The sequence below is a fragment of the Miniopterus natalensis genome, chromosome 4 (genome assembly GCF_054644295.1).
Source record: "Miniopterus natalensis isolate mMinNat1 chromosome 4, mMinNat1.hap1, whole genome shotgun sequence".
NCBI classification, from domain to species: domain Eukaryota; kingdom Metazoa; phylum Chordata; class Mammalia; order Chiroptera; family Miniopteridae; genus Miniopterus; species Miniopterus natalensis.
Window position 1 is genome coordinate 52,744,149 of NC_142084.1, and position 17,046 is coordinate 52,761,194.

Genomic DNA, 17,046 nt, shown 5'->3' on the forward strand with positions numbered 1-17,046 from the left:
TAACATGCCGTACACAGGACTTGCAGAACACTGGAAAGATAAAACTTAAAGGCTAAAACTTGTTAATCAGCCTTTGCCACCTCCTAATTTTAGAGATCGGTAATTAGAAAACCAAAGAATTTGATTAAATGATCTGTACAAAGTTACTGTGAGTGAGAAGAATTCAGTCCTTTCTCTATTGTCAGTGGCAGTTTCCTCATGAGGTTTAACTAGAAACTGCAACAAATGATCATGGATCTGGCCAGGCCCCTGGCCTAAATGCTGGCCTGGGTCACGATTCAGAGGACATGCGCGTGTGGAGCCTCAGAATTTAGATCGAATGAGATACATATAAACGTTGATTCTTATGTCAAATAGTTCTAGTATCAGGGGGAAATTATTTTTCCTCATTGAACATCAGTTTTATTTCTCTTTATAATAGGAGCAATAAAAACTTAAAACAAACATGAGAGCAAAGTAAAAGCAATAAAAATAGGAGTTGATGTTACAACTGAGTAGAATAATAACTAAATGCTTATGGTAGGTAGTAGGTGCTCATCAACTGACAACTATTATTGTTTTTAGACCCATGAAAATGATGTCCTAACAAAATAAGCTAAATAAATAGGTTATTCTGCTATCAAACCATTATTATAAAATTGCTAATAAGTTAACAGAGGCTACATAGTATCTTGGAAGGCAAAAGGACTAGTATGTAGAACATCTGAATTCTAACTTCAATTGCATTTATCAATATTTGTGTGACCTGAGCAAATCAAAATCCAAATTATTCCCAGTTACTTCATGTGTTAGAATTAGCAACAACCTTACTCTACTTACAAAATTTTCGAATATTTACTGTATGTGAAGGTCAAATGAAACAATTCATGTGACCCAGGTTGTGGGTTCGATTTCCAGCTGAAGGCAGGCCATCGATGTTTCTCTCTTCCTCTCTCTCCCTTCCTCTTTAAAATCAATTTCTAAAAGAGGAAAATGCTCTACAAAGAAGCCAAATACTGACAATAAAGGGTAAACATAACTTCCTTAATAAGTAATGCATGAAATGGAAAAGCTCATCTGCTTGTATTCGGTTGAGACAAAAGCGTACTCAAAATTCCATTCTTCTGTTCGTTAGACTTTTATTCAGTCTTTAATTAGACATGTCAAATGTAGTAATAAATACCCCCAAATAACAGCTACTGAGATGTAACTGCTGCTTATAGAACAGTGAGTTAAAATTTGAAAAAATGAGAAATAGAATAAGGAGTCATGTAACAATTTTTTTAACTTCAGGTAGGAACAGGTCTGGGCTGGAGAGTTTGTGAAAAGTAGCAAGTCCAGGGATCCACCCAGGGGTTGATGGCACCGTGGGTTAGGTATGGCTCCCACGTTTGCACATAAAATATTCCACAGGTAAGTCTGATGAGTGGCCTGACTGAGATATCTATCCCTGATTTACCAGTATGTCTAGTTAGTACATGGGAAGAAAAGTAACCCACATTACTTTTACCCACCCTCCACAAAGTAAAATTATAAATTCTTAAGATTAAAATAATGCATTATATCATCAAAAATCATGAAGTGGTTTTTCTCAACATGTGTGCAGAATTTCTAGAAAAAAATAGAAAGAATAATTAACCTAGTTTATTTATAGATTTTAAAAAAATTTTTTTTTTTGGTTTGTTTGTTTTATTGATTTCAGAGAGAGGAAGGGAGAGGGAGAAAGAGAGAAACATTGATGATGCAAGAGAGTCATTGATCGGCTGCCGCCTGCACAAAGCCTACTGAGGATGGAGCCCACAACCCGGGCATGCGCCCCGACCAGGAATCAAACAGTGACCTCCTGGTTGATGGGTTGATGCTCAACCACTGAGCAACACCAGCCAGGCTATTTATAGATGCTTTATAAGGGTTATAGGTTTAAATATCTGAGGGGCAAATAAGTTATATAAATAAGTGGTGTGAAGATGTGGAGCAACAGGAATTCTCACTCACTACTGGTGGGAATGCAAAATGGTACAGCCACTCTGAAAGACAGTTTGGTGTTTCCTTGCAAAATTAAACATACTCTTTCTATAAGATCAAGCAGTCACACTTCTGGGTAGTTACCCAAAGGAGTTGAAAACGTAGGCCCACACAGAAACCTGCACACAGATGTTTATAGTAGCTACACGTAATCGTCAAAACTTGGGAGCAACCAACATGTCCTTCAGCAGGTGAATGGAAATACTGTGGTGCATCCAGATAATGGAATATTATTCAGGGCTATAAAGAAGTGAGCTATCAAGTCATGAAAAGAGATGGAGCCATAAATTCATATTTTTAAGTGAAAGGAGCCAGTCTGAAAAGGCTATACACTGCACGAGTCCACTGTATGACACTGAGGAAAGGGCAATAATGGACATAATAAAACTATAGTGGCTGCTGGGGGCTGGGGGCTGGGCGAAGGAGGGAAGGAGAGCCCGGCTGGTGTGGCTCCGTTGGCTGGGCATAGCCCATGCACCTGGGGGAAGGAGGGAAGGAGGGAAGGAGAGCCCGGCTGGCGTGGCTCCGTTGGCTGGGCATAGCCCATGCACCAGGAGGTCGCCTGTTCGATTCCCGGCCAGGGCACATGCCCAGGTTGCAGGATCGATCCCCAGTAGGCGGCACGCAGGAGGCAGCCCATCGATGTTCCCCTCTCATCCGTGTTTCTATCTCTCTCTCCCTCTCCCTTCCTCTCTCTGAAATCAATCAAAAAAAGAAAGAAAAAGAAAAAAATTAGGTGGAAAGGATAGGCAGAGCGCACAGAATTTTTAGGACTGTAAATATACTCTGTATAATACCATAATGATGGAGACGTGTTGTTAGACATTTGTCCAAACCTGTAGAAGGTACAAGACTAAGAATGAACCATAACGTACACCTGGACTTTGGGTGGTTACGATGTGTCAATGTGGCTCATCAACTGTAACAAATGTCCCCTTCTGGTGGCAGAGGCCATGCATGTGTGGGGGAAGGGGGTATATGGAAACCCTGTAACTTCCACTCCATTTTGCTGTCAACTTAAATAAAAACAAAATGTCTATTTTGCAAAAGTTATGGAATCTTATTTAAAAGAATATCTTTTTTACTTTATTTTCTTTTTTCCATCACCATTTATCCTCTCTGTGCCCGCTTCTACCACCACCCACCCCCTCTCACCCCCTGAAATCACCACACTGTCGTCCATGTCATGAGTTCTCTCATTTTTTTTATTTTTTGCTCAACCCCTCCACCCCCCGAGCACCCCCTCACACACCAGAGCTCCTGCCTGCTCTCTATGAGTCATGTGGAATTTAATGAACAAACTGAACGACCAAGCAAAATGACTTATACATAATGAAATATCTTTATGTTTATGCTTTCTCGTTTCATTTAAAAAGAGAAATACATTTCAAGGAATAACAGGTGAACCATTGATAAATCTTTTTAACACCACCACCACACTCAAGAATATATTTTTCCTATCAGGTTATTAAAGTTAAAAAAAAAAGAAAAGTAATTATAATAGGAAGGAGGAGTCCTCAAATTATTCTTTTAAAAAGTCTGTCTTTTAAATTATAGAAAATTGGGTTTCATACTAACAATTGGAAAAGCTAGAAAACAAAGCCTGGCTTATTAGTTCCTAGACTGATATTCCATTTCAGCACACTACACTGTGCTAATTAGAAGACTAATAGATTTCATTGTGTTAATTATAAAATTATAATATATCCCGCTTAATATAATAATGTAACAGTTTGTTGTATCCAGTATCTTGAAGATTACAAATTTCTCTAAATTTGTCGAGGAAGATAATTTTTCACATAAACTCTCGAAATAATTAATGTGCCAGAAGATTGAGCCCAATAATTTAAGTGACTACTCTGGCTATTAAAATACAGAATAGAATGGAAAAAATATATTATGCCAGAACAACAAAAATGTTTTTATAAATAAAAGAAGTAAAAGTTTACTGGCTTTGTTACCTTTATCAACCTCTCTCAGCTTCAGTTTCCTTTGTCAATTAAAGAACATATCTAATTTTTAAAGTTACTACCATGATTGTCTTATACGTAACACCCAACACAAAGGAAGTACTTGTTCAAAGGGAACTTTATCTTTGGAGGTTTTCTTGATCGCCACAATCCATTCTGAAGCCCCTTTTGCACCTACTTCTGGCACCGGATCTGAAAGGGTGAGTAGGTTTTTAAAAATTTCCTCACACTTTTGGTTGCTTTCAAAAGAGTGGCTGTTTTAACAAAAATCATCTCAGTACTGCAGGAAAGAATGACTGGAAGAAATTATTCTGATAAGTCATTGCTTGTGCCCTGTGATTGATTCTCAACTGTATCTGCATGAAATAAACAATTGCAGAGTTCAAAACTCAAGCCCATTCACACCCATCAGGATGGCTATTATTTCTAAAGAACACAAAATATCAAACGTTGCTGAGGCTGTAGAGAAACTGGAAACCTTCCATTGCTGGTGGGAATGTAAAACGATGCAAGGACTGTGCGGAATAACGTGCTGGCTCCTGCTGGCTCCTTACAAGGTTACACAGGACGGTATGCGGCCCAGCAATCCCAACTGCTGGGTGTATTCTCAAAACAGCCAAAAGCAGAGATTCAAACAGATATTTGTACACCAGCGGTCACGGCTGCATTTTCACAACAACAAAATGTGGAAGGAGCCCAAGTGTTCATCAGTGGATGGATGGATATACAAAATGTGGGATATACATACATAAAGTATCATTCAGCCTAAAAAAGGAAGGAAATTCAGACAAATTTTACAACACAGATGAACCCTGAGCACCTAATGGTACGTGAAAGAAGCCAGTCACAAATATTGTATGATTCCACTTACATGAGAAACGTAGACTAGTCCAGTTCATAGGGACAGAAAGAATGGGGGTGGCCAGGGGCTGGGCGGAGAGGGGAAGGGGAGCTATTGTCTAATGGATGTAGAGTGTGAGTTTGAGAAGGTGAGAGTTCTGGAGATGAAGGTTGGTGGTGTTCGCACAACAATATAAATGTATTTAATACCACTGAACTATATACTTTAAAACGGTTAAAATAGTAAAGTTTATGTTATATATATTACAATTTTTAAATTAAGCGCACACACACACAAACACACAAAGTGCCCAGAACCTGACCCAGATAAATTGAATCTAAATGTTCAGGGACCAAGCCTAGACAACTGTATTTTTTCAATGAGCGCTGTGTTCGGCCAGGGCTGAAAAGCACTCCTGCAGCCAGTACAGGATCCCTACCAAAAATATGACTGCTTATGTGTATCTACTGATGTTTCAACCTTCACAATACTTATTACTATGTTAGACTAACAACGTTTGAGGTAAGAATATTGCTTTTTTAAAATATCTCAACACCTCTGAAGTATATTTGATCAAACCCTTGCTCTATAAATTAGATTCACAATTTAGTAATAAGGTCATTAAAGAGAAATAAATATAAGTTGCCCTCTTGCACACATACGTAGGCTACTGTGATGTAAACTAAAGTATTAGTTATCCTGATTTTACCTTCTAAATTAAAAACACAGGCCTTTATGCAATCTTTTATTATCTATGGAGAAAAAAGCAGTATTTGACTTAGAACAAAGCAATCTAATAGTCTTGATTCCTACATTTTAAAGATCATGGTGTAAAACAAATCCAATAGCATTCTTGTATAAATAAATCAGAATTAGATAGGAAGATGAAAACTATTCTCATGCAGAAGTCCCATGTAGTTTTTATGCACTAAACCTGACATGGAGCAAAGGAACATACACTTTTTGGAATCTAGGTTGAATATAATCTATTTGCAGGTTTTCCAGAGGGCTTTTAAAAGCCAAGGTTGCCAAAAGAGATGATATAAAATAAAACATATGATGCACATCGACATGGCTGTCAGCACTGTGTACCCTAACAAGTAATTATTTCAAAATGACACAAAAATCCTAAATAAATTCTTTCCAGGTGATCAAATAATAGTTCAGATCAAATAACGGCTCAGAGTTCACATATTTAGAAAACACTGTCATCATATAATCATCTTTGACTATTGTCCCCAATGAATTTCAATTCTGGGAACACCAATGTTTCCACTAGGAAAATGCCAAAAGGCCCCAAGCTCTTAAACAACGCGGCATTATGGTATTACCATGCCTGTATTGTGAAGCACGGATCAGATCTCTCTATTGTTTCAGACTACTATCAGTGAATGCCGTCCAAGCACTGGGGGTGGGGGGCAGAAAACAAGTCTTCATGTAAACAAGTGAAAATTAAAAGCATCTGGGAGAGAGGCAATACCCACACTGTGTAATCTACTTATGCAGTGCCTTAAGTCTCTTCATGCATTTTAGGAAGGAAAAGATAGGCTGGGGGTGCGTTTTCTCAAATGCTTGTCTTTTTCAATTTCAGAAATAATTACACCCATAATATTATAACAGCTCTGTTCATCGAAGGGAATAAAGCTCCAGAAGAAATCTCAACACCTTTTCCTTCATAGCCAGAGATTTATCGCAAAGTCACAACCTCAGGCTGTGACTGTTGGTACAGGTGACACATTTTATAAATGGATGGGGAGAATGGGGAGGATTAGGTGAAGTGCCAGAACTGATCCTGAAATGATGAAAACAATAGATACATATATGGCTAAGCGTATGACTGCTCTGTCAGAGAGCTCAGTCTTTTTTTCTCACCTCCTTCCAATTCTTGCAGGAATAGCTCATCTAGACACAAGGGTAGCTACTCACTTGTCTATCTTCCCTGGCGAGATTTTGAGCAGCTTGAATTCAGCAATGGTGCCCAACGCACATCACTTCCTTACAATTTTTTCTAGAATTAAATGCAACCTAATGAGCTGGATGGAGTGAGGCTGCAGTTCCCAGACAGCTCGAGACTGAGGAAGAAAGCACCAGAAGAAACAGCTGCGAAATGACAGAAGGGTGCTGCTCTAAGTCACAGCTCTACCTCTGGCCCCTAACTCCATGCTCCCAGCTACCTGCACAAGCAGGTGAAACACATCAATAACATGAAACTGATGTGTCCAGAAATCTCTGGAGCTATTTAAATGTCCCTTCATTATTATTACTCTGTTGATTGTAATTCACTGCCATGGTAGATACCAAGTGGAGAAACACCAAACTGGTTTGAAGAGTAAAATTGGGGAAATATGGAAAGCACGTTTTGCTTCCGACTCTCACTTCAGGGTACCGAGACATCACATCTTGCAGGAAAAAACAACCACCCACAAAACTTTTGAATAAAGGTGACCCTTGTAGATACAGTTCTTCAGTATAAGTACAGTCTCTACACGTCTGTCTGGAAATACTGCAAAAAATTCCAGTGATTTATCATTTAAACACTCTAGTATGTGACCCCAAACCAAGGTGGCATTAAGGCAGTGAAGAAAAAATAAGTAAAAAACAAATTTAAAGCTACAGAATATCTATCCAAAGCATTCATTAAAATATTTATCACGCTACCACTCAAGCTTTATCCATGCATCTCTTCTTTCCTTTGTCATCGTAAACATAGAATTTTTATGCTGTATTCAAGAAGATGCATGTCCTCATTAAAACTATTTTTCAGTCAATTTCTATTGTGTCAACTCATAATTAGCCACACTAATGAAGAGAAGTAATGGCACAGAAATTTCTAGTGGAAATAACCAAAGCAATTTATTTTGGGCATCAGTAGGTTTTCTTTTAGTCTACCGCAGATTTACCACCACCAAAATTGTGTTACTTAAATTAATTTGAAGCCAATATATTTTACCAAAAGTCTTGATTTTTTTTTTAGTAAACAAAGTAGAAATGCTCTGATTAATAAAAAAAATTATATGAGATGGAAAATCTGTGACAGTTAAACCAAAAGGTAGATATGTATGAAGTTAATTTTACCTATAAGCAAGTTGACAAGTGTATGTGTGTGTTTGTAGGTGTGTAAATATGCATAAGTTTATGTGTGTATGTATATGTGGCCATGTTTATGCATATATATGTACAGAGGAATTTGGGGCAGAAAAATGACATTTATATTATGAAATATTAATTAACATTCTCATTAGTGCTACTTTAATTTCTGCACATATTGTGAAGCATTCTATGGAAATGGAAATATAACGTTATAATGAATATGGTTTTAAAAATAGTATAAATAGAAGCATAAAAATGTAATGCTAAAGCAATTTTCTTTGTCGCTCTTTTCAGGAAATAGGCAAACGCCCATAAAATAAAACTGTGAAAAAATCTTGTATTAATTGACGTGCTATGGCTGTTCATAAGCCAATAGAAAAAAGTAATACATTAAAAATTATAAACAATCATAAAAAGCCTTCTATTTATATTCAACAGCTCAATGAGGTTTTGAGAATAATATTGAATGGAAGATTATATCATCAGAAAGAACAACAAACATATTAGAAATTAACATAGCTCAAATCTATTCTGTCCAAATGATGCACTTTATCTTATTTAGAATTAGATGGGAAAGGATAATTTTCACTATTACTTTCCTTTGTATGTTTACCAACTATACATGTTCCAACAATCAAAACCCAGGGTCTGACAGTCTACAAAACATTGTCTAAAACATAGAAACAAAGCATCCAGCTCTATTTCTAATGTTCATTCAAGTAAATACTTATTTTTTAATATGTCTTTTTTAATTTCAGAGAGAGGAAGGGAAAGTGAGAGAGAGAGAGATAGAAACATCATTGGTGAGAGAGTCATTGATGGGCTGCCTCCTGCACGCCCCCTACCAGGGACTGAGCCTGAAATCCGGGCGTGTGCCCTGACCTGGAATCGAACCTCAGTCTCTTGGATCCTAGGTTGGTACTCAACCGCTGAGCCACGCTGGCCGGGTGTAAATATTTATTTTTAAAGCATAAATTTTAAAATCCTGTGTGCATGCCATTATTTTATTTTAGAGCTATCATATGAGGAACAGTACTGCATAATAGTTAGGAAGTGGGGTTTAGGGTCAGGCTGCCTGACCCAAATCCTGACTGCCACATTGCAGGAGTGTGACCTTGGGCAGGAGCTTAACCTCCCCTTCAGTGCCTCACCTTCCCTATCGCCTGGCACGGTTATTTTGAAGATTAAATGAACTAATATATTGAAAACTTAGAATAGGTACTCAATATAGGACACTCAATAAATATCAGCTGTTATCATGTCATATAAGCTTTCTCTTTGCCTCATAAATACGATGTTTTTTTGACAAGTTAGTAAATTGAAAACCTCTTTGCAAATTAAAGTAAATCAGTTTTAAAGTATATTAGGGTTTGGAAGCCTCCCTATACCAATCTTTTTTATTTTTATTTTTTTACTTTTTAGTAAGAAATAAATCGCAGTTCAACACATCACCACACACACAAAAATAAAAAACAAAAAACGAAGCAACTTTATTGTAATTGGATGCCCCAAGTATGGCAAATTAAAGTGTTAACATCCATTTCATACATAACTCTGATTTTTCAAGGTTTATGATTCCATCATAAAAATTCACTCCCCAAGAAAGCTTGCAAATATATCTCAGTCTGCATGCCATTATTTTTTTATTGCTTGCCTTTTACTGCATTTCACTTCACTTATTAGTAGCCAAATAAAAATTATATTTTTTTAGAATTTTTAAATGTATATTCCACAAACACAGTGGACAGGAAGAGTGAAATCACATGAAATAAATGAATATTAAAGAAGGAATTGAATATGAAAGACTATATCAGATTGCAGGTGAAGATCAATATTGACAATAGTCCCTGTCTAGGTCCACCTGGGTTGGTTCCCTATAAGAGAGGCTGGCTGTTGGAGCATTCATTCCAAATATTAAATCAAAAGTTCACAGGCATCTCAAAATACCCAAAACTCCCTTTAATAACATATTATGGTTTCTTCTTAAAAATGATTTCTATTTTTAACTGAAGCCTTTTCATGAAGGAATATCTTTTGTAAGGTTACTACAGCCTATATAAAGTCAAAATTTCTTTTGTTTCAAACTTCACAAAGGAGAGTCTCTGGTTCTAATATTGTGCAATTTAGTAAACAAATCTGTTTAGTGATTTATATAATCATCGTTGCACTGAGTCTGATGTTTTCATTATCATTGCACAGGTGGAAGTACTTCTCTTCCCGTGCATATGTCCTGCTTTTTCTTCTCAAGGAAGCAAAACAGAGCTACAAACTGTGTACAGAGGTGTGGGGAGCCCTAATGATATGTGAGACTCTTATGTTTGGGCCTTACTAAGAACCCAGCTGAGTCTAATTACCAGTCAGGTCTGTTTTAAACAAAAGTTGTTAACAACTGAGAAAGAGACACCAAAGCCATTTGTTTTGAAATTTTACACAAATAAGTCTGTTTCCTAATGAATGAACGTGAATTTATTCGAAAACTGGATGAAGTGACTTGTACCAAGAAAAGTGGACATGGTATAGTTCAGAAGCCTAAATCAGTAACCCCAGGTCCGCATCTAACAATGAGTCATCCTGACATAATCATGTTACCTAATAAACTTATTTCTAACTACATTATTCTGAAATGAAAGCAATTATTGCATAAATTTTTTCCATTCATTTAAGCTCTCCAATTCAGTATTTTAAAATCTAGCCAGACAGTTAATATGATGTTCAAAACACTGATTATAAACATGTAAATATTTTTATTTTAAAATAATTAGATTCTTACCCTGATCGAAGGCCTTTCCTGGATTCCAAGTGCGGAAATAATCGTCCTAAGGAGGAAAATAATGTGAATTGAGTGTATATGAGTAATTAAAATGTAATAAAATCTAAAATAAAATATGAAATACAGAAGCTGAATACAAACCTCCACTTCCTGCAATGGCAAGCAGCAAATTACAAAAAAATCAAAATAAAAAAAGAACAAGAGAAAAACAAAGTTATCAAAAGGGAACACATTGTTTGCATTTATAGAAATGTCTTTCAATAAATGTGTTCATTTTCACTGCAAGTATGTGGTTACTATAACAATTTAACTACTTTGGGTTGCCACTTTACCTAAATATCATAATACAATACTTTCAATTGCAATTCAATATGCAATAAAATATGCAGATAATTACCCTGAGCTAATAAGCTATAAAAGTATCTTGCCAGTTTCCAATTATACAACTTTATAATAATAAATGGAACCATTAATGTAATAGGGAAAATACAAAGTGATTTTCCACTAGCCCATACAGTATAAATATACTTTATGCAAATCAGTCACTTATTAACTGATTATCTAAGGAGTTCATCAAAATACAATTGGAAGCTTTAAAAATGCATACCTAATTCAATCTTGCCTAAAGTTTACATCTTTGATATGGAAAAAATCATTATTATATATTTACTATATAGTGTGTGAAGATGACCATACAACACTAAAATGGGGTAGAGTGACAACAATTTAAAAAGAGTAAAAAGCCAAACTAACGCTATTTTTATTGACTGTTTTTACACCCTAAAAGCCTTATACACATAATTCATACATATCACCTTTTATGTTAAATAGAACAGATTTCACTGTTTGAATTAATAAGCTATTTTCACCACAGCAAGAAAAATCACATAGTGAAGGTCACTGATGAAACATTTCCTAGCTCAATACTCTTGGACACACAAAGTCAATCCACGGGAAAGCTACAGGACATGAGTAATGCAGAAAGGCCAAGGAGAGATGCTTCGAGTCTCCTTCCTAAGCTCTTCACTAACACCCTCCAATGTACAGGGAGGAAACTGTGGCACTACTTTAATTATGGAAATAAATACATTTCTCAAATTTATTTACTCAAAAATTGTCAATTGCTACAGATGATTTTCTTTATTGTGACTAATCATTCATCACCACCTTCTGCATTCTCACCTCACCAACTTCGAATGAAGAGATTAACCAAAGAAATCATATACATATATACACAGTCCAAGGGCACAGACAATAGTGAGGGAAAGGCCTGGGGTGGGGCTGGGGCTGGGGCTGGGGGGAGGGAGATGAAGGGTGGGGGGCAGGTAATAGGGGACGTCTGTAATACTGTCAACACTAAAAATAAGTAAATTAAATATAATTAAAATGTTCTTATAAAAAAGAGAGGGGCATGTTATTATCTAGAATTAAATTAAAGGAGGGTAACACCACTGGATAATTAAGTAAACATTGATTTTTTTTAGAGTCTTTTTAAAAATAATTTTAGCATCATGGAATTCTTGGAAAACTAAGTTTTCAAATTAAATTACTCCACTCGAAGTCTCTAAACTTTAGCTGAAGATCACAACACATTCATTTTAAGACTTTTCTTTTTTGATTACATCTCAATTGTCTGGAGATGATGACTTTATTCATTCCATGCACCAGGAAGAGGGACTGGGGCTTTTCTGAAGCATAACTAAAAGGGAGACAATGGGCACATGAGTGACGGGTCTGGAGGCAGGAAACTTGTATTTTAAGGTTGGCTTTACCATTTACTGTAGCTTTAGAAAAGGTGATGATCTAAACCTCTCAACCCTGTGAATAAAGTTGCAAAATAATACCTACCTATCTGGTAAGCTTGCTGGGGGATTCATTATAAAAAATGTAAATCAGGAGCCAACATCTGGCATAAAGGACAGGCTGGCTACAGCATACTTGCTGATCGTAAGGGCCCGGCTCTCTCCGTCAACATCTTTGGGCCACAGCACCACTGGACAAGTTCTCATCGCTGCTGCCAAGGTCCTTTAGTTTTTTTAGAAAGAGCCATGGACTCCTCATAACGTTTGTGCAAGTGATGTCCAAACTTCCTCCCTCCCCGCGAATGCCAAATGTTAGATGCAGTGGACATTTGTAAAGCCTACATTTCTGACTGTAGCAGTTAATGCAACAAGGCGAGTGTTTCTGCTATCACCTCAGACTATTCTAAAGTGGTCCAGCTACCAGGGTCATCATCCAAGAAGATGTAAGTTTTTATTGCAAAAGTGACACCATCTCTGGAAATAAGACAGAGATCTAGAGGGGGAATAGGTGTGAAAGAGACGTTAACAACACTGGTAACATGAAAGCAACACGTTTGACACAACGCATAGTGTTTGAAATACTCAACATCTTCACAGATTAGCAGAAATTAAGTGTATGTACATATAGTGTTATGGTAAAATCTATCCTCAGCCACTTTTAACTTCCTGCAGAATAACATAATCACATTGGGTTAGTTTGGGATCACAGTTATATAAAAATCTATAATCAAAGTACAAAACACGAGCCAGGTTATTTTGGTTATTTCAAGGGTGATCTGGAAGTCTGACCATTGTGGGGATCTGATAGAGTATAAAACAAAAAGCAAAATAGCCTAGCAGCTATTTTTAGATATTTTTCTTTGTGTCCTCATATCATTAGACTTTTTTTTTTTTTCTGAAATGGTTTCACCTCATTAAATCTTAGGAATTTTGCCAGGATGCAAAATAAAAGTATTTTCTCATAAGTGTTCATTCAGGCACAATTCTTTTGTCTCAAAAGCTTTGTGTGAATATTGCTTGTTCTCAGGCTTTAATTTTGATCCAAAATAAGCCAACTAGGGATTTAAAATACAACTGCAAGAAATGCCCCCAATTGGAGAAACACAGGTTCAGATGACTGAAACTAAGCCTGAGTGATCCAACAGGCAAAGATGAACTCCTGTCACTCGTTCCAAAGCTTACACCAGTGAATTATAGCAACAATATTACAAAGTCAGTATTACACCTTTGTCAATTTCTTATACTTAACAAAATATTTGTTCATTTTTATATGTATTTATTGATTTCAGAGAGAGGAGGGGAGAGGGAGAGAGAGAGAGAAACATCAATGAAGAGAAAGAATCATTGATCAGCTGCCTCCTGCACGGCCCCTGGGGATCTAGCCCACAACCCAGGCATGGGAATCATACCATGACCTCCAGGTTCATGGGTCAGCGCTCAACCACTTAGTCACACTGGCCGGGCTGTTCAACTTTTTTAAAGCAATCTATACAACAAAATTTGATTTGTGTATCCTATTACTTAAACTTTTTCCATGTGGTTTTAATGCTATATTTTTCCTAATTTTAAATAAAATGCATATTTAATGTAGAGCAGTTTCTCAGCCTTGGCATTATTAATACTTGGGCTAGATATTTGTTGTATTGGGGGAGTGTGGCTATCTTGGTCACTGCAGGCTGTTTAGCAGCATCCCTGCCCCTTAACCATGAGGTACCAGTAGCAACCTCCCTCAAGATGTGGCAAATAGAAATGTCACCAAGTATTGCCAAATGTCTCCTCAGGGGGAAAGAAATCACCTTTTTGAGTACTGATCAGAGTTATCAGGAAATACAACAAGACAAATGAATCAAAATATCCCATAACATGGGCTACTAACAATGACAGATTTTTCTTCACAGGTGTTTTATTATATTGAGATAACATTGTACATTCAAATTTATATCCATTTTTGTGTAACATTTATTAAGAATATTTTACAATTGTATTAATGTTTTGTCAGAATATTTAATGGCTAATATCCTTTTCTGTAGATTTATCATCACTTAGTTTTCCCTTCATATGTCTATGCTTTTGCATTGTTTATAATATTTTGCTGTAACAAACAATTCATACAGAAATGTCTAAGTATTTTCTTATAAATACAGAATATAAGTTAGGAGGGTGATCACTGGGAATAAGCACGATGCCCAATATAAGAAACTAATTTCCTATGACAATAACTGGTTATAACCAGGCTTTGAACAGATGAAGTAGGTCAGAAGGACAAGTTTATATCCAAAGATCAACTGGTGCCTGGCCGGTGTGGCTCAGCGGTTGAGCAAGGATTAAGGCTTGAATCCTGGTCAGGGCACATGCCCAGATTGTGCACTTGATCCCCAGTGGGGGGTGTGCAGGAAGCAGCTTATCAATGACTCTCTCTTATCACTGATGTTTCTATTCTCTCTCCCTCTCCCTTCCTCTCTCTGAAATCAATAGAGACATAAAAAAAATGAAAATTTTAGCAAAAAGGTCAACTGTTGAATTCATTCATTCACTGTTACATCTGTACTGATGCATCCTCACGTTGCCTGAAGGAATAATATGGGCTGGAAAACTAGGTCAGGGATTACTTAAGCATCCTCACAGCTTTTGCTATGTAATCAATTGGGAATAGGAGTCATGATGCCCAAGAACTCAACGCCTAGAGATAAACATAAAAAGGGTGATGCTCAGGCATTATGTTAGCCATTAAGTCACTGAACCTCTTCCAGTATCTATGAAGAGCTGAATAAGCAATACAACTTTACTAAAGTATATCTGAAAAGATACTGCTAGCTAAGCATGACACTTTAATAATCAGTAAACATACTATCAGCATCTAGTTGACACAATTTTGTCCTATATTCCCATAAGCATTCTGTAATTTATATTACACAACTACTATACAGTAGTTTTAAGCTAAAGAAAAAGTATTTCACAAGTATGAAATGAGACACAGAAGATTATATTTTTGGACACACAGAGCAAAAATAAAATGGGTGTTAAGCTGATGATTATCAATGGTGGCTATTTCTGTAACAGCATACCAATATCCTAAAAATATGACAGTCCAGTTCTAGGTGTGGTAAAAAACATTATGACCAATGTACACCGAAATAGTTTTGGTGATAATATTTCCACAGTGCTCTTCCCTGTCTGAAGTCTGACAGCAGAATATCTGGGATTTCATACAGGACCTTTGTATATAGTCAACCATTTGGAATACACACAGATATTTATTCATGCACATATGTTGAAATATATATTTAAATAGATGAGTATATTACAGATATATAGTAAATTAGTGTCTGTCTATAAGATATTACAGATATGTAGTAAATTAGTGTCTGTCTATAAGATATTACAGATATGTAGTAAATTAGTGTCTGTCTATAAGATATTACAGATATGTAGTAAATTAGTGTCTGTCTATAAGATATTACAGATATGTAGTAAATTAGTGTCTGTCTATAAGATATTACAGATATGTAGTAAATTAGTGTCTGTCTATAAGATATTACAGATATGTAGTAAATTAGTGTCTGTCTATAAGATATTACAGATATGTAGTAAATTAGTGTCTGTCTATAAGATATTACAGATATGTAGTAAATTAGTGTCTGTCTATAAGATATTACAGATATGTAGTAAATTAGTGTCTGTCTATAAGATATTACAGATATGTAGTAAATTAGTGTCTGTCTATAAGATATTACAGATATGTAGTAAATTAGTGTCTGTCTATAAGATATTACAGATATGTAGTAAATTAGTGTCTGTCTATAAGATATTACAGATATATAGTAAATTAGTGTCTGTCTATAAGATATTACAGATATATAGTAAATTAGTGTCTGTCTATAAGATATTACAGATATATAGTAAATTAGTGTCTGTCTATAAGATATTACAGATATATAGTAAATTAGTGTCTGTCTATAAGATATTACAGATATATAGTAAATTAGTGTCTGTCTATAAGATATTACAGATATATAGTAAATTAGTGTCTGTCTATAAGATATTACAGATATATAGTAAATTAGTGTCTGTCTATAAGATATTACAGATATATAGTAAATTAGTGTCTGTCTATAAGATATTACAGATATATAGTAAATTAGTGTCTGTCTATAAGATATTACAGATATATAGTAAATTAGTGTCTGTCTATAAGATATTACAGATATATAGTAAATTAGTGTCTGTCTATAAGATATTACAGATATATAGTAAATTAGTGTCTGTCTATAAGATATTACAGATATATAGTAAATTAGTGTCTGTCTATAAGATATTACAGATATATAGTAAATTAGTGTCTGTCTATAAGATATTACAGATATATAGTAAATTAGTGTCTGTCTATAAGATATTACAGATATATAGTAAATTAGTGTCTGTCTATAAGATATTACAGATATATAGTAAATTAGTGTCTGTCTATAAGATATTACAGATATATAGTAAATTAGTGTCTGTCTATAAGATATTACAGATATATAGTAAATTAGTGTCTGTCTATAAGATATTACAGATATATAGTAAATT

At 35.6% G+C, this 17,046-nt stretch overlaps 1 protein-coding gene across 1 annotated transcript in view; it reads right to left on the reverse strand.

The window, feature by feature from the left end:
• SPOCK3 (SPARC (osteonectin), cwcv and kazal like domains proteoglycan 3) overlaps positions 1-17,046 on the reverse strand; it is a 283,598-nt gene that overhangs the window by 164,502 nt on the left and 102,050 nt on the right. Inside the window, exon 3 of the mRNA XM_087816540.1 lies at positions 10,676-10,721. Within this exon, the coding sequence (XP_087672666.1) occupies positions 10,676-10,721 (46 nt within the window). The remainder of the gene's footprint in view (positions 1-10,675; positions 10,722-17,046) is intronic.